Source organism: Ictidomys tridecemlineatus, chromosome 5 (assembly GCF_052094955.1).
Source record: "Ictidomys tridecemlineatus isolate mIctTri1 chromosome 5, mIctTri1.hap1, whole genome shotgun sequence".
NCBI classification, from domain to species: Eukaryota; Metazoa; Chordata; class Mammalia; order Rodentia; family Sciuridae; genus Ictidomys; species Ictidomys tridecemlineatus.
This window is the reverse complement of record NC_135481.1, coordinates 59,043,246-59,066,740: the sequence shown is the minus strand read 5'-3', so window position 1 is coordinate 59,066,740 and position 23,495 is coordinate 59,043,246. Positions and strand designations below refer to the sequence as shown.

The 23,495-nt window shown below is 37.6% G+C and overlaps 1 protein-coding gene across 9 annotated transcripts in view; it reads right to left on the bottom strand.

Annotated features, from left to right (window-relative positions):
- Window positions 1-23,495, bottom strand: part of Syne2 (spectrin repeat containing nuclear envelope protein 2) — a 321,684-nt gene that overhangs the window by 192,098 nt on the left and 106,091 nt on the right. For 8 of the 9 annotated variants that reach the window (XM_078050038.1, XM_078050030.1, XM_078050033.1 and 5 more), the window contains exons 12-27: window positions 21,572-21,736; window positions 20,859-20,971; window positions 19,512-19,674; window positions 18,157-18,235; window positions 17,719-17,903; window positions 16,229-16,393; window positions 15,005-15,157; window positions 13,112-13,285; window positions 10,488-10,646; window positions 10,020-10,193; window positions 6,596-6,730; window positions 4,260-4,418; window positions 2,232-2,476; window positions 2,028-2,118; window positions 1,089-1,207; window positions 495-621 (exon numbers count right to left, since the gene is read on the bottom strand). In XM_078050038.1, coding sequence (XP_077906164.1) covers window positions 495-621; window positions 1,089-1,207; window positions 2,028-2,118; window positions 2,232-2,476; window positions 4,260-4,418; window positions 6,596-6,730; window positions 10,020-10,193; window positions 10,488-10,646; window positions 13,112-13,285; window positions 15,005-15,157; window positions 16,229-16,393; window positions 17,719-17,903; window positions 18,157-18,235; window positions 19,512-19,674; window positions 20,859-20,971; window positions 21,572-21,736 — 2,406 coding nt within the window. The remainder of the gene's footprint in view (window positions 1-494; window positions 622-1,088; window positions 1,208-2,027; window positions 2,119-2,231; window positions 2,477-4,259; window positions 4,419-6,595; window positions 6,731-10,019; window positions 10,194-10,487; window positions 10,647-13,111; window positions 13,286-15,004; window positions 15,158-16,228; window positions 16,394-17,718; window positions 17,904-18,156; window positions 18,236-19,511; window positions 19,675-20,858; window positions 20,972-21,571; window positions 21,737-23,495) is intronic. The other variant, XM_078050036.1, reaches the window with a different exon arrangement.

Sequence of the window (23,495 nt, the reverse complement as noted above, 5' to 3'; positions counted from 1 at the left end):
AAGTGAAAACTCCCTCCACTGCCTATCCCTCACTGCACAACATCCCACAGTCAACAATTGGTTTACACTGCAGCAATTTTAGACAATGTGACAATTTGGTTGAGAAGATGAACAACTGAAATGAATATTTAGTTGCTAGTTCACTCATTTTGGAACAGCACATAAGTAGGTTGAAATTGCCCTTAAACACACTGTTTTTGGCCAATTCACTGAAAGCTCCAACTATAGTCAAAAATTTTATGAGCCATAATATCTGGAGTATAAGATTAAAGCAGAAGCAATAAATCAAGACCCCAAACAAAGTCTTTCCTGATATAATTCCTGAAAACAAATCATTTTACAGAATAGGGTGACATTGAAAATGCAATCCAACAAACAGGTCTTTGGAAACACCTTGCTTATGTGACCTCAACAAAAACAGTGCCATCCATACTCATGGAGGTATTGTTTGTATTAAAAGATATAACCAGAGAAATCATATTTGTGGGTGTTACCTGTAAATCTGTTAGTTTATTCTGCAGATTAGCACTACTCATTTCCTTTTCACTAGAGAAATCAGAAGTAATCCTAAATTTGTTGTTTTGCAGATGTAGTTCAAGAATCTCTTTGTGTGTATCATACCTGGGGGAAAAAATTAAATGCAACATTACTTAATTTTATTTTATTATTATTAGTAGTAGTAGTAGTAGTAGTATTAGTACCACTAGGGATTGAACTCAAGGGCACTCAACCACTGAGCCACATCCCCAGCCCTATTTCATATTTATTTAGAGACAGGGTCTCACTGAGTTGCTTAGAACCTCACCTTTGCTGATGCTAGTTTTAAACTCGCCATCCTTCTGCCTCAACCTCCCAAGCCACTAGGATAACAGGTATACACCACCATGCCTGGCAATATTACTTAACTTTTAAAAATTGAACCCAAAATTTTTTAAGTTACTGTCATTGGTGCATGAGGAAATTCCAAGGAAGTCCTGTTTAAGTTAGTGGACGGTATGCAAAAATTACAACTAAAGAATCATTTTTTTTTTACATGTTCTCAATGAAAGATTTTTGGTGGACTTTCCAGCTGTTTAAAAAGAGGTTACCTCTTTTGTAATCTATTTTTAGATGCACTGTGATCTTCTTCTGGCTGCTCCATAATGCTTTCTTGTTGTTGGAGTTTTAACTCTGATGTCAGGCTAAAATTCTCAACAGGTTCCACTGCCTAAGCAAATATGTAAAACATGAGTAACACAATATCTTAAACACACTTAAGTATCTGGAAAGCTAAATGTTTTATGCTCCAAGAAGTATCACTGATTTTTTAATATCCCAAATCAGGAAATAATACAATTTCTCTGAGATTTCTCAGCTCAGAAAAAAGTCCTCCCATAGGATCGAGGAGAGGTATTAGCCTTCTAATCGATTCTTATCACTGAATGAATGCTACCAGCCTCTAAATGTTGTTTCTGACTGAGACCACATGGCCACAGTCAAAAGCAAACAGAAGCCTGCGATACAGAAGCAGACTTTTCAAAACAAATGTTACCTTGTTTTTTCCCTACATCTTCCATATGATCTTCCCTATGATCTTCCATACAGGCCAACTTATCTAACTTGAAGAATTCAGAAAATTCGATTCTCAAGGAAAATGAAACAAATTACAATGAGAAGACAAATGATAAATGAAATAGTTCATTTCAATGAAATAGAAGCTTCTGTGCAGACCAAGCTCACTCTCTTCCTCAACAGCAATGGACCAATGGACACAGATGACCTCGCTTCACAGTGACTCAAAGTGGCCTCTGCTAGGAACAATTGGTTGCATCCTCACAGCTAGATTAGGTTGTGCTCACTACAGCTTTGGTGCACTGCAGGCTAATTCTTGAAAAGCAGTCTTCCTTGCATTTGGGTAAGTGGGGATTCTTAGTTGATGAAAACAATCAGATCATTAAACCAAAGCTTAATTAATGAGAAGTGGATTGTTTTACATTTTGCTTTTTACAATGAGTTTAATTCTACAACAGATTATCCACATTTAACACCTTTTCAGTCGACAGCTGATTATCAGGTTTGGCAAATGGCACCTCACTGTGGAAACCCTTTCCGCCATTCTCAGCTGTGGTCACCGTTTCCCTAGGAAGGAATTGAGACTGGGTATTACAACAGAGTGAGAAAAAGGGAACCCAAAAGAGAATGAACAACTCTCGGTGCCATCTGATTATGCAAAAGGCTTCGTTCAGTTTTACCCCAAAGCCTGGCTACTCTTCGGAAGTTCTAACTCGTCTTTTGATGTGCCCCCCATGGGGGCCAGCAGAGTCACATGGATCTCAGAAGCACATTTCAGAAGTCTTTCTATCTTTTGCTCATAATCTTTGAGCACTCTCTGCACTTCTTGCTGATGCTCCTGCGAAGTCAGCTCTTCACACAGCGCCTTCAGGACATCCACATGGTGATGGAGCTGACACACAATGACTTCCTTAGAAAAGCAGGCCTAACGGATGGAATGAGAGAGAGATGGGTATGCACAAACATTCCACAAGGATCAGAAACTCACAGATGTGTGTGACTTTAACAACATGTTCTTTCACAGTCCAGCTACTGTGGGCTCTGTATGATAACAGACACTGGGAAAAAGATAAGAATGTCAGCCCTACAGGAATCTGCAACTCAGAAACAAGACATTAATTAGCACATAGTGTCAAGTACTGTGAGAGAGACACTCCCTGCCTTAAGAAGTCATGGAAAAGCCAATTGGGAGGCTGAGGCAGGAGGATCTCGAGTTCAAACCCAGCTCAGCAACTCAGTGAGGCCCTAAGCAACTCAGTAAGATGCTACCTCTAATAAGACATTTTTAAAGGGGTGGGGGCTGGGGATATGGCTCAGTGGTTAAGGGACCCTGGGTTCCAGCCCTGGTACCAATAAAAAAGGAGTCATGGAAAGTCTGCCTCACAACCATGTGAGCTGGATGAGGAAGGAATAAAGACGCACTAAGTACAAGGGGAGGGCACAGGAGGAGGGACACTACAGGGGTGTTCTGGGGCCAGAGAGTACAAAACTGAGAGGGCTTCTAAGGAGTTGTCCTGGGGGGTCACAGGGAGCCAGCAAAATATTATCTGTGGCTCAAAAGGCTAATTCTGGTGGTGCTTATAAAAGGTGATGCAGTCAATACCCTGCTACCATGGCAACACTGATGGGAAGGAAGGGAAGGAGAGGCTGTTCTGAAGGGGACCACGTGGAGTTTGGCCACTGACAAAGACGTGCAGAGGGAAGGCTGAATGGGAAGAAGGGGGAAAGCAGAGGAAGGGCGCTCTGGGACAGCAACACCTTTCATAACCAAGATGCAGAACAGAGGAGAGGAGCAAAAGTTGGAGAGTACTGGTTCAGTAGTGGACACGCTGATTTGAGGTCCCTGAAGAGCACTAGCGATACCTTCTAGTCAGAAATACAGTATTGTATGGAACTGTCACAGTGACAGCCATTAATTTATATAATTAATATGAGTTAGTATTTATGATTAAAAAAAGAAAAAAAATGTATAGCATGGAGCTCAGAGGAAAGGATACCACTGGAGATAAAGACCTAGGCATTGTCATTGCAAAGAAGGCAGTTATAACCCCTGAATGCAAGAAATTACCCGGAAGAAGGATGAAATTAGCCAAAAATGGAGGGCCTCCAACATATCCTGTAAAAACCCAAAACAGGAATAGAAGAAAAAAGGGAAATTTCTAAAGAGCACTAAAAAGACTCCCTACCCCCGCCTAAAGTCCAGTCTGTGCAACAGAGACTGATATTGGGAGAATCCAACAGCAAGCTGTTAAAAAGAGAAATGAAAAGAGGGGGGTCAGTACTATCAAATTCATAAAAGCAACCCAAAAGGATAGAAACCAAAAAGATCACCAGATCTTCCTCAATTTGCTTTATATTGTGATAGGCCCATTTTCACAAAAGCTGCACTTCTGGGGACACCATGTCCTGACAAAAGCATCTGTGGGGACTTCAGCAACAGCAGACACAGTTGTGACCAGAGTCTCAGGATAGGGGACACGGAGGCACATCCAGAAAAATCATGAAATAAGAACTCAATGCTGGATTTTTTCACTTCTAAAAACTAAAAAGTACAGGCTGCAGTTAGCACTTGAGTTATGTAAGTGGCACCCCCAGGGGACATAAGGGCTGAAGTTATTTGCAGAGCAGATTTAATCCTGGCCACATACAATGATTTAGGATAAACTACAAAAGGATGACAAGATTTCAGTGGAAACAGGTAGTTTTACCTCATGTTCTTTGATGAGACCCTTGGTCTTTCCTCTACGAATAAGTTTCTTTTCTTTATTTATTTGCTTTTCAAGCTTGGAAATGTTGTCGTTAAGTTTTCCTTTCTCAATATCTATTTTTAGTTGCTGAATATACAAAGAAATTTCTTGATGAAGAGACTGAAAAAGACAAAAGAACATATTAATCATGGGAACAGAATACTTGAAAACTATTTGTAGTGACAAAAATATTTAGAGTAACAAAAAGAGATAGAACTTAAACTACATTCTGACTCATCTGTGTATCTTTGGGAGAATGTTTTAAAAACCCATAAACATATTTTTTTCTTCCTGACAACTAAAATTGTTTTTCTAATTTTTTTTTCCTAACAACTGAAAATGTGTTTTAGCTGTGAAAGACGCTGTTAAAAGAAAGAAAGACAAGCTACAGACTGGGAGAAAATATATGCAAAACACATATCTAAGCCTAAGGAGACATAACAAAAAATGCTATGTGTATACTGGATGGAATCCTGAAACAGACAAAACAAACATTAGGCAGAAACTGTGGAAATCTGAATAAAGTACAAACTTTAGTCAATCATAATGTATCAATAATAACCCATTAATTATAACCACGTACTCTAATAATATGTTAATAAGAAAGGAACCCCAGTGTGGAGCCTACCGGAACTCTCTGAACCATGTCTGTAATAATTCTTTTTTGTTTTTAAATTTTTTTAGTTGTAGGTGGACACAATATCTTTAATTCATTTTCTGTGGTGCTGAGGATCAAACGCAATGCCTTATGCATGCTAGGCAAGCGCTCTACCTCTGAGCTACAACCCACCCCCACCCCCCAATTCTTCAAATCTAAAACCATTCTAAGCTGGGTGCGGTGGCATGTAATCCTAGTGGCTCGGGAGGCTGAGACAGGAGGATCACATGTTCAAAACCAGCCTCAGCAAAAAGCGAGGTGGTAAGCAACTCAGTGAGACACTGTCTCTAAATAAAATACAAAATAGGGCTGAGGATGTGACTCAGTGGTTGAGTCCCTTTGAGTTTGATCCCTGTACAAAAAAAAAATCTAAAACTATTCTAAAATAAAAGTTTATTTTAAAATATGCTGTAGAAGCTGGGTGTGGTCTATAATCCCAGTTACTTGCAAAGCTGAGGGAGGAAGATTGTGAGTTCAAGGAAAGCCTGGGCAACATAGCAAAAACCTGGCTCAAAAAGAAATAAATCAAATCAAATGTGTTTTAGGAAAACCTTTCACAGTAGCTAGTCAATTCAGTTATCCACATGGGACTGATTCCATCCCTTCCTCCACCATGGATATCAAAATCTAAGGATGCTTAATTCCCTTATATAAAATGATGTCATATCTGCATACAATCTATGCACATCCTCCCATGTGCTGTAAGTCATTTCTAGATTACTTATGATGCCTAATACAATGTAAGTGCTATGTAAATAGTTGTTATGCTGTTATTACCTAGGGAATAATGAAAAAAAAAGGCTGTACATGTTTGGTATAGGTGCAGTTGTTTTTCTCAAATATTTCTGACCCATGGTTGGTTGAATCCAGGGGTGAAGAGTCAACTGCACAGGTTAAATATACACACACACACATTTGTAACATTAATCACTATTGATTGAACACAATCTCTGTGGCAGATTCTTTATATAAATCTTGGCAATAATCCTGCCAAGTAGATCATGTTTTTCTCATTTTTTCAGCAAAGTTCCTAAGAGTTGAGAAACTTATCCAGGGTCATATCTTCGGAATCCAGGTTTGTCTGCCACCGACACCTAGGCCTATTTCACTATGAAACTCTGTCCAAGGACATGTTAATGCACCGTCTCAGTCAGGATCCAACCAGGAAACCAGAAAACACTCTAAATATTTAACTCTGGGAATACGAATGCCGGAAATTGATCACACTAAAGCTCAAATGGGACAGTCAGGCAATTCAGAGATGAGCAACGGCAGGAAGCTGCTACCTCTGCAGGTTACAGGCTTCTGTGGTACCCAGGGAGGAGAGACATCCATCAGATGCTGGAGCCATAGGGTCCAGAGCAGAAGAAGACATTGCTGCTGCCAGAGGCCATGCCCAAGCGAAGGACAGGAAGAACTCCTTCACACTCTCCCTCTCCTCCTGCTCCAGGTGCTCTCTAATCTTTTAACAGTGTGGTCACTGGCAAAGGCAGACAAGAACAGAAGGCAGCAGATGCAGAGCCCGGGACCAGCACCTGTAGGAGCCAGTCCATCTGCAATATGCAGTAGATAGGGGAACCCCAGGAATGACCAATGACAGAGACCCAGGACCAGACCAGAAGCATATGTGGGTCCTCACCTCCCATTTGGCACAGGCTTCCCGCCTCTTCTCTTCCAAAGACAGCTTTACATCCTCAGGAACGTTAAGTTTCAGTTCTTCAACTGCTTTCAAATACTTAGCCAGACTATTGGTATTAAAAATTTTCAGTGCTTCCTAAAAAAAAGAAAGTGTAAACGAGAACATGTAAGCCTCCTTATACTGCCAGATTCTGAAGTAATTTTTTTTTTTTTTGGTAGATTTTTAACAGATAGAACCAGAAGGGACTCTTGATGACTATCTGAAGAATTTACAGGAGACCCCCTTTGGTAAATTAAGGTAGATACACCCTTTTGGATCTCTTGAATTCTCTTGAAAAGAAACAAAAATATTTATCATTCAAATGTAGTTAGATGTGCAAGACCCAGACCTTTTGCATTTCTTGAAACTTTCTGAAAAGAATAAAAAAATGTATTATGCAAATGTAGTTCCACACTTGATACCTTCAGGATATTCCAGATGAATTCTGCTGCTCCTTTGAAAAATAACTCAAAGACTTGCTGAACAAAATAATGAGGCAATACTGGTATGGTGGTGCACATCTGTAATCCCAGCAGCTCGGGAGGCTGAGGCTGGAGGATCACGAGTTCAAAGCCAGCCTCAGCAAAGGTGAGGTGTTAAGCAACTCAGTGAGACCCTGTCTCTAAATAAAATACACAATAGGGCTGGGGATGTGGCTTAGTGGTTGAGTGACCCCAAGTTCAATCCCTGGTATCTCCCACACACACCCCAAAAATGAGGTCTTGGCATTGTTTTCTCTGAAGTTTTAATGTATTGAGTAGACAACCTTACATCATAAGTAATACAGGAGGAAGAATATAACGGTATTAAGAGAGATTAACATTGCAGTAAGACAAAATTTATAGTAGGATTTTTATGGCAATTATTTAATATTGAGCATAAATATTATTATGCTGAAAGAAGCCAACATTACCTTGTCATCAGGTCAAACTTTTGCCTGGGGCCTACCACATGGGCAGTCCTGCCCCAGGGAAGGAGTGGCAGTCAATAAGGATGAGGACAGCCTTGCCTGAAATGTACCTGCTCCTTTCCTGACATACTCTAGGACACCAGAAACCTGGCCTGCAGAGCTAGTGAACGTAGAACAAAAAATGAGTTGAGACCTACTGCAGAAAACCCACAGGGGTGAGAAGCTGGAGAAATGCTGAAGTAGAAGGTAATTAGGCAGGGTAGGAATTTGCTTATTTATTCACTACACTTTGTTAAGAGCCTGCTGTAGACATGGCACAACACAGACTCCAGGCTTCTTTGATTAGTACTCCATTTAGAACCTGGGCAACACCCTATCTCCTAAATGCTAGCAGAAACCTCATTGCACTGCCAGGGCAGTGGGAGCAACCACGAGTCTCAGGGCAAAACTTGGCAGAGGACAGATTTTTTTTTTTTTTAAGAGAATGTTTGTTTATTTTTCCTTCTGTGTTTTAGTATTAAACAATATATGCTATGTCTTGTGGATACATATTCCTGAAACAAGATCTCTCTTGGCACATAAATATATAAGCTTTTTAAAAATTTGTCCTTCTTAGCTTTATATGACAGTAGAGTGTATTTGTACATATTATACACACATGGAGTATAACTTCCCATTTTTGTGGTTGTACATGACATGGAGTTACACTGATCATGTATTTACATATGAACATAGGAAAGTTATGTCCTACTGTGTTTCCTCCCCTCTCCCTTCCTTTCATTCCCCTTTATCTAATCCAGTGAACTTGATTCTCACTGCCCCCCACCACTCACCCCAGGCCTTAATCATGTGTTAGAATCCACATATCAGAGAGAACGTTCGACCTTTGGTTTGGGGGGACTGGCTTATTTCACTAGCATGCTATTTTCCAGTTCCACTCATTTACCAGCAAAGCATGGATGTTGTTTCTGGTAAGAACAAGTATCCACTTTACTAAATGCCAGAGGCAAAAAGGGCAAAACCTTGGCCTCAAATTCTGAAAGGAAGATGGTAAGGGAGAAGAAAATGGTATAAAAACTGACACTTCCAATTCTTCTCCCTGGTAGAGAAGGGGTATAGAAAACTCTTCTTTTATTCTTCTCCGTTTGCTTGGTAGACCATATCTGCCCTCCCTCTTGGGAGGAGGAAAAGAAATCCTCACACTCTTTCTCCTCCCCACCCCAAGTCCCTCTCTAATCTCTTAACAGTGTGGTTCTGTCTGGCTGAAGGCAGACAGAAGGTGGCTGATACAGAGTCCAAGACTAACACCTGCAGAAGTCAGCCCATCAGCAATTTCAGTGGACAGGAGAACCCCAGGAATGACTTATAAAAGCACTGACTCGTAAGCAGTCTAGTAGGTGGCTGGCTGGTGGCTGGCCAAGTGCACAGAGTAAGCAAGAGAAGGCTTTCAAGGTGGGGGAGAAAACTGAGAGCAAAGTCCAGTATGGTTACCAATACAGGAGGCCAAAATAAGGTTAAGGCCCAGAAGAGAGATGGAGGCCAGGATGAGAATGAAGAGAGGCTCCTGTGAGGGCATCTTTTCCAACAAAGAGTGGGAACAATAGGACTGGGTTTATTGCCTGACTGTATCTTCATCTCCCCCACAATGCCAGTATCCAATTTTTAGTATTCAATAAGTGTGTTCAATGCTGAATAAATGAATGAACAAAAAAACATGTATTCCTCCACCTCCTTAGTGTATCCAAAGGTAAGGACCTTGTTTTTCCTTGCACCCCCACAAACACCTCCACAGCATTAAGAATAGCAAGTTTCTGGTTTGGTTACATCTTTAGATGTCACCATTACCTGCAAAACCTGGGAGAAAAAAATCAAACTGGAAAAAGCAGCATTATGGGGTCTTTAACTTATATGTAAGTATGTATCCATGAATAACTTCTAACGAAGGCTTTTAATAATATTAGTATTCACAGAATTGTAACTGTGTAAAATACCTTTATATGTCTGATTTTCATTAAAAGCCTCCCAATGAGTCTAGAGCTAAAATTATTATGCCCATTTTACAAATTTAAAAGAACAAAACAAAACAGAAATTAAAGTCTTGCTCAACATCAGAATCAGCTGTGCTCTTTATACTAGATCACCTGGTACATCCAAAGACTCTTGGATAAAATTTGAATTAAAATATTCTTCATTTGAATGCTTCTTTTTATTAGCCTCAGGGGAACAACATGTAATACCGGGAGATTTAAAAATTACAATAGCTTTAGGCTGGGGATGTAGCTCAGTTGGTATAGTACTTGCCTCGCATGCACAAGGCCCTGGATTCGATCCCCAGAACCACACACACACAAAAAAAGGAAAATTAAAATAGCTTTACTTTTTACAAGCAAGGGAACATCTTGACTTCAAATGAGATAGGTAGCTAATGATCTAATGATAAAATATCCTACTAATGATGGTTGAGAAGATTCCTACCTTATATTTTGAAATGAGTCCACGGGGGCTCTGTCTTTGCCCAAGTAACTGTTCAGCTCTCACAATGTAAGATTCCAATTCCATCTGGGACTCTTTTACCTTCTGCTTGGCATCCAATTCTTGTGAAATATCCGTTGAGTTCTTCAACACTGCAATTAGTTTTACCACAGTGATCTGTAAAGGCAAAAAAAAAAAACACTCAAATTAACACTTGGCCCAACTTCTTGGTAAATTTGTAAGTTAATAAAAATTTTCTTTGATTAGCAATTTACATTTTCCCACTAGATATAGGAATATCTAATTTTTTATATTTCTACTTTGCAGTACTCTTTAAATTATAAAGAAAAGAAAGTGCAAAAGTGATATTTTACAAGATATTAGACAAATTTCAGGGCCAGCCCACCCTTTACCTACTGACCACCTGGTTTTAAAGAATAAATTCACTAATCAGGGAATATTAAGAAAGACCTGGACTTTCTCATTCGCTTCTTGAATCTTTGCCTGAAGTCCAGTTGTGAGAACGTGCTGGAAGGACGCCTGGCTTGAAATACTCTGAACATCCATTTGTAAAGTATCTTCAGTTCTGGCCAGAAGCTCTTCATACATCGAGCCTCTGGCAATAAGATGCTATTAAAACAAATTGAAGAAAGCTTCACATTGCATGTTACATATTAACCACTAACAATCAGATCAGGAAACTGTGAAATATATAAAAGAACAATTAATCCGAAGAATCACAAATCTAGTAAATATAATGAGAGATAATCAAATCTTACATATCAATAAAGAACTACAAAATAAAATAACAGAAACCATTTTCAGCTCTCCCAAGTTAACGAAACTTAAGAATTTTCAATTACAACTCAAGGATGGTGTTGGGTATGACAAAATAGAAATTATGTTGCACAATATCAACTATGTAAATGCTGATCTTCTTGATCTTAAGGTAGTGAACAGAACAGAAGAATAAAGCAAAGTTCCTGTCTCTCTATCCCCTCCCTTAGCTGTCATTTAATTAATCATTCAGATATTTGTTTTTTAACATTTTTTTTTTATGTTCATTATGTCCCAAAAACTGCTAGGTTTGATGCAGGTTGAAGACAAAAGAGTTATTTTTTAAATCCTATGGATATTTTTCTATGAATATAAAACCACAAAATATAAAAATGCAACTTTGCTTTAAAAACACAAATAGGTCGGGGAATGTGGCTTAGTGGTAGAATGTTTGCCTAGCATGCATGAAACCCTGGCTTCAATCCCCCAGCATCACAATTAAAAAAAAAAAAAGTTTAAAATAAAATCCCATTATTCACATGGTTTGGCAAGTCCATTTCTCACTTTAGAAGATATTTTGATCAAACAGCCAGGTGCAGTGGCACATGCCTGTAATACCAGCGACTCGGGAGGCCGAGCAGGAAGATGACAAGTTCAAAGCCAGCCTCGGCAAAAGTGCAGCACTAAGCAATTCAGTGAGACCCTATCTCTAAAGAAAATACAAAATAGGGCTGGGGATGTGGCTCAGTGGTTGCGTGCCCCTGAGTTCAATCCCTGGTAACCCCCCTTAAAAAAAGAAAAAAAGAAATATTTTGATCCCATATTTACTTAATTCTTTATGCACCTAAGTATATTTCAGTGTGATTATATCTTCACTGTTTATAAGAGGGATCATTGTTACGCTTTGAAAATATTTTAAAACTAATTTTTGAAATAAAATTTATTTTAAATATTTTATTTCATAGAATATTTATTTTATTTAAAATATTAAATATTTTATTTAAGTATGTATTTTAAATATTTAATTTCTACCTCTTTTCTTTCACTTGAATAAATTTCAGATGACTAAATAAGTAAGAAGAAAAAATAAAATTAGAAAAGCACTGGCAGAGGAAATAAGTTTTTTTGTTTTGTTTTTGTTTTTTTGGTACTGGGGATTGAATCCAGGGGATTTTTACCACCGAGCCACATTGTCAGCCCTTTTCATGTTTTATTTTGAGATAGGGTCTCAATAAATTGCTGAAGCTGGCCTTTAACTGGAAATCCCCCTGCCTCAGCCTCCCAAGTCACTGGGATTATAGGCATGGGCCACTATGGCCAGCTGAAATAAGTTCTTTTAATTTTTTTTTAATATATAGCATTTTCAAAGCAACAAAAGCTATCACTCTTATGAACAATAAAACACCAGATGTTGAAATATATACCTTTCATAAATGGAGACTTAGAATATAATATAAATGCTCCTTTACTCCAGGAACTATCTATCTTATCCCAACTTGTGACATGCTTCATGAATTTTATAGCTGAGCTAGAACTCAATAAACTTCAATTATAACTTCTTTCCCAGGAGAACTAAGTAATATTAAAACATACTCTTGCTTCATTGCTTTTCAATGACTCAAAAGCTTTAGAATCAGGATGGAATGGAGTTCTACCATCCGTCACGCTTCCCACGTCAAGTCATGAGGGAAAAGTGGCTTTTTCAGTGGAGAATTGAGTATACAGCCTTACATTCCTGCACTGAGCTGCATGCAGGAATGAATGCACTCATCTCCTTACTGTCCTCTGATGTGAAAGAATCTATATACATAAGTATTATAATGTAATCGATATGTAATATTATATTTACACACACACACACCAAAGATTGAACCCAGGGGACCTAACCACTAATACACATCTCCAGCCCTTTTTAAAAAAAAAAAAAAAAATTATTTTGAGACAGGGCCTCCCTAAGTTGCTTAGGGCCTTACTAAATTGCTGAGGCTGGCTTTGAACTCACAAACCTCCTGCCTCAGCCTCCTGAGCTGCTGAGATTACAGGTGTGTGCCACCACACCCAGGGCAAAAGAATATTTTCATCTCATTGTATACCTGGAAAAATGAATCTAAGAACCAAAGCTCAGAGGTATTTCAAACAAAATCAGAGCAGATGATCCAGGGATTAAAATTCATGCATTGTTAAAAACCCAATAAAGAAAAATAAAACTTTTGAAAGCTCATTATTATTTACTTTGAAACTTTTCATTTCATATAAAACGTAAGTCCATATAAATCTCCAACCATGAAAACACCCTCTTAATACTTTTACACTCATACCTGCAAAGATTTTTCTATGGTACTATCCATAACATCTTGATGTTTCGGAAGATCCAAAATGGACTTGGTTTCTGCCTCCCACACCTCCACTTGTCTAATGAGTTTTTCAACCTCTTCAGCCACTTTTAGGTGTTCTGTGGATTCTTCATGGTCTTTTTCATGTTCTTCCACAGCCTACAATATTCAAAATTATCACTGAGAAAATGTCATTATAAATGCATTATAAAACCACCTTCCACTTAAGAGTTATACCCCTTTCTGGAAGAGTGCTAATTCAATGAACAGTCATGGGTCACTTAACAATGGGGACACATGCTGGGAAATGCAGCAGTGGGTGATGTTGTCATTGTGTGAACATCACAGAGTGAACATACTTAGGCAAACCTAGTATAGCTCCTACATGCCTAGGCCTCAGAGTATGGCCACTGTCGTGTATTTGGTCTATCAGTGACTGATATGTCACTTATTGTGTAACATTTGATTGTATTTTAATGATATAAGGACAGGTTTAGACAATGATAATAGTACTTTATGAAAGTATATATCATTTTACAAATTAAAGGTTTCTTCACCTACATTATTATAATTATAATATCATTCCTATTAAATAGTATTATCTCTATTTTACAGATAGTTAAAGTTTAGGAAATTAGGCTTCAAAAATACGTTTCTAAAACTCATAAACAATATAATTATTAAACACAGCTATTATTATCAGTAGTTGTGAAATGCCAGAGACTAAGAATCAATTTTTTAACAATCAAATCTTTTTCTTATGTATATTCTCTCAGTATTCGATAGGTTGATATGTTACAATTTTACAGGACAAATCCAATGCAAAGTTGATTTTAATCAGGTTACATTTTAAATGCTCTGAAGACTATGGTATTTTAAAGCATATTGGACAAAAATCAGATCTTTTCAGATTTCCTCTCATTACACATTCTTTTTTGTTTGTTTTATTTTTTTACAGTGCTGACGATCAAACTCAGGACTTTTCACATGCTAGGCCTGATCTGGCATTCTTGTTTATTTATTTATTTACATTTTTTGGTGAAGCTAGGGGTTGAGCCCAGGGCCTCGTGCATGCTGAAGGCTCTATCGCTGAACTACACCCCCAATCCCTGATTAGGCATTCTCATGGTTGGAAACCCCAAACATCCACCATGGCAACTGGCCAAAGCCAACTGAAATTCTTAGGTAAAGCCGTATAAAGCTCTTCTGCAAGAGGCACATGTCTAAAACCACAGGTGTATGATTTTTAATATATTTACTTGTTTTTTTTCCTATATTCTTACCTATAATCTGCAGTCCTCCAGATTATCCACAAAACAAGATCCATTATGCTTTCTCTCATTTTACAGAAAGGAAGCAAGATTACAAGGCGATTGGGGGATGCCTTGGAGTTAAAACCATTTTTGAGTACTAGTCAGAAGTCATCAAAGGAGATTTTTCAACTCAAGTTTTACACCACTCAGAAGCCATGTGTGGGGCTGGGGTTGTAGCTCAGCGGTAGAGCGCTTGCCTAGCATGTGGGAGGCACTAGTTTTAATCCTAAGCACCGAATAAAATTAAATAAATAAATAGAGGTACTGTGTCTGTCTACATCTAAAAAATATTTTAAAAAATTTAAAAAAAAGAAGCCCTGTGTGCTTCTGCATGACTGTGGAAATGCACAAGGATTAAGAGACCTGCATTCCTCGCATGCTAGCAACTGCTTCATGACGGAAACAACCTCCCTGATTTTCTAGAAAATGATCACATGGTAACTACTATCTAGTAATCCATACATTTAGCACTGTTTCAACAATATGGTGTCATTAAAAGAAAAACAGCAAAGTTAAACTATTCCTATCTGCAAAATGAAATATACAAAGTATATAATCCTGTTACCTTTATATTCCGATTATAATTTTCAGGAAGTCCTACTGACATATTCTTTGAAAAATCAACAGTTGATTTTTCTTCTTCTTTAGGTAATAGAATATTTCTAGAATTGTCAAGAGTGGGCTGATCCTGTTTTTTTGAAAGTGGCAATTTCATTTCCTATAAAAGATTAATTTTGTGAAAAAATTTTAATGCTATTGTATTTTTTATACATTTATTTTATTTATTTTTACGTGGTGCTGAGGATTGACTCCAGTACCTCACACATGCTAGGCAAAAGCTCTACTACTGAGCTACAACTGCAGCCCGTAATTCTGTGAAATTTAGTGCACATATTTTTATTTGTATGCTGACATATGCTGTAAACAATAGGTAGGGATAATATAGTCAAATATATCTTTAGGATTTATCAATCAGCAACAATGTTATAAAATGAGAATTCCTTAGGGGGAAAAACAGGAAAAAAGAAAACCACCCACATGTTATATAAAAATAAGAGAAAGAATAATTTAAATTAAGATCATTTATTGTAACTTTGCTTTTATGAGGCACTGTAACCAAATATAAACAAAGCCCAGAGTGTGTTCTTGAGGAACTTGAAATCTAACAGGCAACATAATGCTTACACTATTCTTTAATGGTAAATGAATTTCCACTAGAAAGCAATTTCTTAGGAATGGTTAAAGATAAAGTTCTCTTAGGTGTACACTCCAGAGAAAGGAAAACAGGTGTCCACACAAGCATGTGCAAATGTTCACAGCTACACTATCTGGAACAGCTCACAAAGTAGAAAGAATTCAAATGTACATCAACTGATGAGTGCCTCAATAAAATGTGATGCATCCACATAATAGACTGGTGTTTGCCAATAAAAAGAAATTAAGTGCATATAGATATATCACATTATAAAATGATGATCCCTGAAAACACCATACCAAGAAATAAACTTGTCACAAGAGACCACGCTCCATATGATTCCATTTTATGTGAAATGTCCACGACAATAGAAGAAAAGTAGTGTCGTGGGTACCAAAGGCTGGGAGGGTTAGCTGGCAGTGTGGAGTGATTGCTCATGGGCGCACGGTTTCTTTATGAAACTGATCGTGGTGATGGCTGCACAGCCCTGTGAACCCGCTGAACCATACTGAGTGACACACTTTAAATGAGTGATTTGTATGTGGTGTGAATTATCTCTCAATAAAAAGGTTCCCAAAAAAGGAAAGAACTTACAAGTGGAGTTTTTGTAATAAACTTTCTCCATCTTTTATTCAGCCTTCTCAGTTCTTTAGAAACAGATGATCCAACTTCATCATTGCTGACTTCAATTAAGAAACTTCCCACTTGGTTTAAAGTGGTATGTTCTACATTCCACTGGGCAAGTGTCTCAAAGGGAACCTGCAATAACACATAAGCCACATACATATCCAATGGTACAACACTTGTCTTTCTATCATCTATAATAAATCTTTACCAGGGCTAATGTGAATTCCCCACAGGGAATTCACTCAGTCCTGTTGCTCCAGCTCTTTGTGTCTAATTGCTATTTGGCAGGTACAGGCACCTGTTTTCCCTTCTGGGCCTGGGCCTTTAGGAAGCATCTGCTCTAATTTTCTGAGTGGCTGATGAGCTTACAGCAGAGGTTACCAAACTCATTCAATTCACGAAGCCCTCTAGGTTTCAGTGATTTTTTTTTTTTCATAGAATCTCTAGGCCAAGGAATTACTTAATAGTTCCCATTTTTAAGTTGTCAGGTCCAACAACTTAGAAGTAGCCTGGTGTCCAAGAGATAGATGCTGTCAAATCTCCCTCAAAATGTAAAGTGTCCTGTAAGATCTCTTTTGCAGCCCAGGGCATCTTATCAGAGCTTGGGAATTTCAGGCTCATGAGTGCTATTTTTCTCAGAGTTATGTACATTTTTAATAGAGGATCTTTAAAAACAGAGCAACTGTTAGAAGCCAAAGATCCAAACTTCTAGTACCGATGTGAGTGACAGGGAGTGGTGGCTCACAAACCCCTAGAGTGCTCTTTTTTTTGCACTCATACACTTAACACAAATTTTAACTCCAAACAAATAGCCTATTTCCCATTAAGTATTTCGGTTTCCAATTGGAAAATGTTTCATCTGAATGGCTATCTAGTTCCATTTACAACAGAGGAGCACAGATTAAAGAAAGAAAAAACTACCTCAGATAGTCATAAAGGAAGTCATTACAGGATTAGCAAGTGAAAGCAATAATAAATTACATTCACATTTCTTCCACACCTCTCCCCATCAGCCTTTTGATTGTTCTCCTCTAGAAACTTGGAAAAATTTTAGAGGTAAAGCTTTCAACCAGATCAAAAAGTATAACTTTAAAAACCATATTTTAGTTTAAATGTGTCTATAAACCATCTGGTACTGCAAGCATTTTCTTCTTTACATAAATGCTTAGTAATGTCTCCTAAAGCATACCATGTATATAAGTTTTACCCTAACAAAGCTGTGCATTATAGGTTTTACACACATATGTGCACATGTGTGTAAAATCTATAATGTGGATAAAGCATCCTTTTGATCATTATATTAGGAATAAACTAAACTCTTTCCAAGACCTTAGAGAATTTTCCAAAAGACAAAGAAGAGATGTTTACTCTTCTCTAGATTCTCGTCGTTGGATTAAAAACAAGAGTCCCTAAATAAAACTTAAAAAGTAAAGAAGATGTCATTAGACTGCAAATACCTCTTTAACTTGTTTCTTTGTCTCCTCAAAACCAGCCTTCAGTAAGCGAAGGTTCTCCTCATAAGTAGCCCAACAGGCCAGAACTTTTTCGAGAGTGGACTTCACATTATATATATTTTTTCTGTACATAGAAATATTACTTTCCACCACCATATATTGTTCATTAATACTTTCACATTCTCCAGCTACAATATTACCAAAACAAGAAAATAATCTTAGAAAACAGCATTTTTGTTAATAATACTCTTCAGAAAACTATCTACACATCAATTGAGAGTATTGTTCTCTAACAATACTAAAAGTGAAAGTAAGAATTTTCCAAAGAAATCATGCATTTAAAACTAATTTCCAACTCATTAAAGAATAAAGAAAGCAAATATGAAATGTGATATATTTAAGTGGTGAATATTTCATTAAAAAGTAACTGAACTACTTTACCTAAATTTTTATAAATTTCTTCACATTTTTGAAAAGCAGTATCAAGTTGAGCTATGAACTCTTTTTCTTCAATAAAATTCTGGGGGAAAAAAACACATATTGATAGTTTTTACTTTTAAAAATTTGCTAAGAAATTGTTAATGTTGACAGAACACATAGTTGTTAAGATTTCTATCATACTTTAATACTACATATTGCAATTGAAGATGAAGGGCAGTTCATGAAGAAGGACAGGTGAGATCTAGGAGGCCTAAGTATGACCCGTAAGTATGACAATATGACCCCTGAGGACATTTATCTTAACTGGGGTGATATGTTCTACAATGGTTTTCCTCCTATGGGAAAAGGCAAGCTAATTATTTACAGTAATTCCAAAGTCTCCTGCTTCTAATACTTTATTAATACTGCATAATTGCAACAATTGCTCTTATTTCATATGTTTTATTAAGGTTGAGTAAGTTTTTATTAGATATATTGGCATTTGTTACAGATATATTCTCATCCAACACACAAGAAACATTTGAGAAATGATCATTAACTAAATTCTGCCTTGGAAAAATACTGAGTATTTATTGTGCCAGTGAGGTACTATGACTACTTAAATAGAAAAAAAAAATGAAAATTTGAAGACTAAAAAGGTACGATATTAAAAATCTAGTCTAATTGAGAATGATGCTTCTTGTTTGGGAACAAAGTGTTTCAATTAAAATTTTTAAATAAATTTCTCATCAATTTTTGCATTGAAATTTATAATCTTGGATTTTTCTTTTCTTCCTGCCTCCTTTCCAAAAATGGAAACAGAAAGAAAGATAAGGACCAACTGTAGAGGTGACAGTTCTATGATGCTTCATGGACATACTAATGTTTAAATCACTTGAAACAGTTTCCCCTATAAACTGGAAGAGCTAAAGCCACAAGAAAAGTACCCCAAGACAAAACTGAAAACGTATGGTTTTTTCCTACTATTAGAACTTGAAATGCTAAGACTAAAATATTCTAAGGAAAATTTAATTGTTGAATGGCAACATGAATTGGGAAAGAAAAAACATAAAACGAAATTTCAAGTCAATGAATGAAGGTGTTTTGAGTGGAAAAAAACACTGAAACCTGGTAGGTTAATTGTCCTGGTTAACTCAATCTTATAAATGACGCTGTTTTCTGTTTCTTTCCCTCCCCAAGCCTGTTATTTGACTACCTACAATTCTTTTCTCCAGGCGATATCAAAGCTAACATGAGCAACCAACAGAACCTTGTCCCAAATCTTCACAGTTAATGGGAAATTAAGCCAACGAAAAATGCAAACTCAGCACCCAGCCATGGAAAACAGTTGCCCAAGACAGAATAAAGCAGCTTACATGCCAGTCTTCCAGCAATAATTCCACAGATTCTTTCTTCCCAAATTTTATGTTCCAAAAATCCAATTTTGGTTTCACTTCATCTAGCAAGCCAAGAACTGAGCACTTATAGTAGTGAAATTCTAGAAGTAGAGTGAAATTGTTCCCTAAAGTGTTGTTCACTCTGAAAAAAAATTGTACATTTTTGAACTTAATATTATTGACAAAATGTGAGAAACCCATATTGGCATTTTAAAAAAACACTGAGGCCTTAACCTTCATTCATTCATTCATTTATTGGTATCGGGGATTGAACTCAGGGGCACTCGACCACTGAGCCACATCCCCAGCCCTATTTTGTATTTTATTTAGAGACAGGGTCTCACTGAGTTGCTTAGTGCCTCACTTTTGCACAGACTGGCTTTGAACTCTCAATCCTCCTACCTCAGCCTCCTGAGCTGAGATCACAGGCATGTACCTCCGTGCTGGGCAAACCTTCTTTTATAAACACATGGAATTCACATGTATTCTAAAGTTTTAATTTTTTTGATTTTTAATGTAAAACAAATATTACAGCAAGATAGGAAATAAACCTTTTTGAGCTATAAATCAATAAATCAATAAATACATACATACAACTACTAGAACATTTTCTGAAGAGATTATTCTTCATTGAGAAATCCTATAATGAAATGTTGATCTACAAAAAAATCTTACTAAATTTGAAAACTTCTTTATAATTTAAAAGTTTACATATTAAAACAGCTTTCATTACCAAGGCTAACACTCTCTCGTTCTAATAAATTGCTTATGAGTAATGAGAAAAGAGAAGACGATGGATACAACCACCCATTAAATAATCTCCATATCAACAGGGTTGTGCAGTTTATAAAGTGCTTTCCCATACTTCTTCCCTTGATCCATATCCTCATGAGACATGGACAGGGAGATTATCACTATCCTGTATTTACGAACCAGAAGGCAAGCTCCAAAAACACACAGCTTACACCGGAGTATTCTACCATTCAATAAAAAGGATATTAGCGTGATAGAATGTGACTATTACAAAAAGTTGAAGGCACTGTTATCAAGATTTAAAGAGAGGGGCTTGGGTTGTGGCTCAGTGGTAGAGTGCTCGCCTAGCACGTGCGAGGCCCTGGATTCGATCCTCAGCACCACATAAAAATAAATTAATTAATTAAAGGTATTGTGTCCAACTACAGCTAAAAAATAAATGTTAAAAAAAAAGATTTAAAGAGAACACTTGTCAAAATTATCTAAATATCTACATTCCTGTGGTCCCATGGCATCATGCTATGTCTCCCCCTTGAACAGTCCCAGCAGTTATGCAATGGTAGTGCTACGAACCGTCTCTTCATCTCCTCCAGGGTGTTAAGGGGCACCAATGGCAAATGTTCTTCGTCTTTATTTTCAAAAGCCATGAGAATACTCGAATGGTAGTCAGATCTGTCCATCAGACTCTGAAAAGAAATTTAGCATGACATGAACTAGACTTACTGCCAAACCCTGTAATGGGTGCCGTTCCTCTCACTCACGGTATGTCTTTTTTCAAAAAGGTCATAAAGTCCCTTTCATTTTATCCAAGATTTTGTGAGTACATATTTTTAACATAAAAGTTTTAAATTACAACATTTCGCAAGAGAAGCAGACTGCCATTTCTTTGGTAAAACCATGATCAATTTTTTTTTTTTTCTTGTCTGGTGTGTTTTCCATTCCTTCGGGAGCTCAAATACAATTATTAATCTCACACATCAAATTTCATGCCATTTTAGTAACAGCCTAATCTTCCTCATTTTAAATAAGTCTTCTTCTGTCCATAGCCTTTTTCCCCCCTCAGACCTTACAGTTTCTGTAGAACTCCTTATACTGAATTCTTATTGAACAAGCCCATGGTCACGAACATAAAAGCATCTTCTGGATCCCTGAAACCCTAGGGAATCACTCCACATGGTGCTCAATCACCCATTAGCTGCTCTTGGACAGAATCTTCTAGGACAGAATCTTCCTCAAGAACCTAACATAGTGTTAATTTTTCTGCATTTTTCTTTTGCTTTTCTAACCTTGAATAAAGTCATTTTCTCTTCTGTCTGAGCCATGGCTTCGGAGTAATTCTGCGAGGTTGGTAACTCTTCCTCCATGAGCTCCTGGACCTCCTGAAGCCATGCTTCAATTTCACAGAGGGGCCAGGGCAAGGCATCGTTCAGGTTTGTTTTCCACGAGTTAATCTGAAAATAAAGGAAGATGTCCTTCAGCAGAACTTTTCTAACGTATTTCTTCACCTAGAGTACGTTTAATTCTTCAAAATGCCTGTGAAAGCCAAGACTGATAAATGTCATTTGTTAGTCAAGACAAATCTTTATGGGAGGGGCTGGGGTTGTGGCTCAGCGGTAGAGCGCTTGCCTAGCATATGTGAGGCCCTGGGTTCAATCCTCAATACCAAATAAAAGTAAATAAATAAAATAAAGGTGTTGTGTCCAACTACAACTAAAAAAATAAATATTAAAAAAAGACAATTTTTATCAATGGGTAAACATCTTAGTCCCAAATATCATCAGCTACTTGCTGATGAGGAATATAATTCATTCAAAGGCTATAGGAAAAGAAGGCACAAGAAGGAGAAAGGTTTAGATAAATCTATATTAAGTTATATGGGAAAATACTGAAATATTAAAAGCCCTCCTCTAAGCAGGGATGGTCATAATCAAGGACTACCATTTGAAATGTTGTATGGCCTTGTGTTTCTCTGACATTACAATCACACTTTCCACAGATTCATAGATGATTTTTCTCCCTAGCCCTAGCCACATGTTCACACTAGAATACCGTATCTCCTGATATCTGCCCTTGGTCACTCCCTTCACAATCCAGGCACACCTCTTCCTTCCTCAGCCTTCCCACCCCTCCCTGCATGCACACATGAGTCACACAAACCCTGACAGCTTGTTTCTCTAAACACGCAAAGCGGTGGCTTTCTCTGCCCCTTCTGCCTGGGTTTTCTTCCCTTCTAAGTATTATCAAAACCCACTCACTCACACAGTCACTTATTCACTCACACAGTCACTTATTCACTCATCAGCAAACATTTATAAACAACCCATTAGGAAAGAGTGGGGTATAAAACTATAGGAGGCTTCTAGAGTGCAGAGGGGACATGTGGTGGCCCCATCCCACGGAGTGCTGGGCAGCAGTTAGGAACAAATCAGATGCCTATCTGGTGACCTGGGGGTGCCTTAAATACACTGTATTCAAAAATAAAAGAAATTATGTACAATCTCAGATTACACAACTTCAAAATACACATTTACATAAAAATCAATGTGTATGTTGCAGAAACATCTAAAACAAAATGATACATACTAAATACCTCAAAATGATGACCCAGAGAGAAATAAGAATGGAAAAGAAAGTGTGGGTATAAAAGGAAATAAACACATAATAAAACACACACACAAAAAAAAAAAACCCAAGAGCAGGGCCTTGCCCAGACTGATGCCATGCACAAATGGAAGGGTAGAGCAGAACAAAGCCCTCAAACCACATCAGAGTCAATCCGACAAATAAAACCACAGCTCTTGACTCAACCAGCTATCACGGGAAGCAGATAGGTATATGGTTACAATGAAAAGTGGCAGGTGATGTGACCAAGCCAGCTACAGGAGCTAAGGGTGGGGGTGTGGAAGAATACTGGACTGATGACTGGATTTTTTATATTCTTTTTATTTTTGATAGTACTGAGAATCAAACCCACAGCTTTGTACAGGCGAGTCCAGCACTCCACCACTGAGCTACCCTCCAGCCATGACCACTGGAATTCTTGAGCACAATAAAAATCCATCTCCAAGGCCATCTCCTTCCCTGACTGTGGCTTTTTACCCTTATCCCTCATTATTGCTTTTTAGTGGTATTCTCCTCTCAAAGACACCACTCAAGCACAAGTCAAACTTTGTTTCACTCAAAGTAACTGCCACTAATGAAAATGTGAGT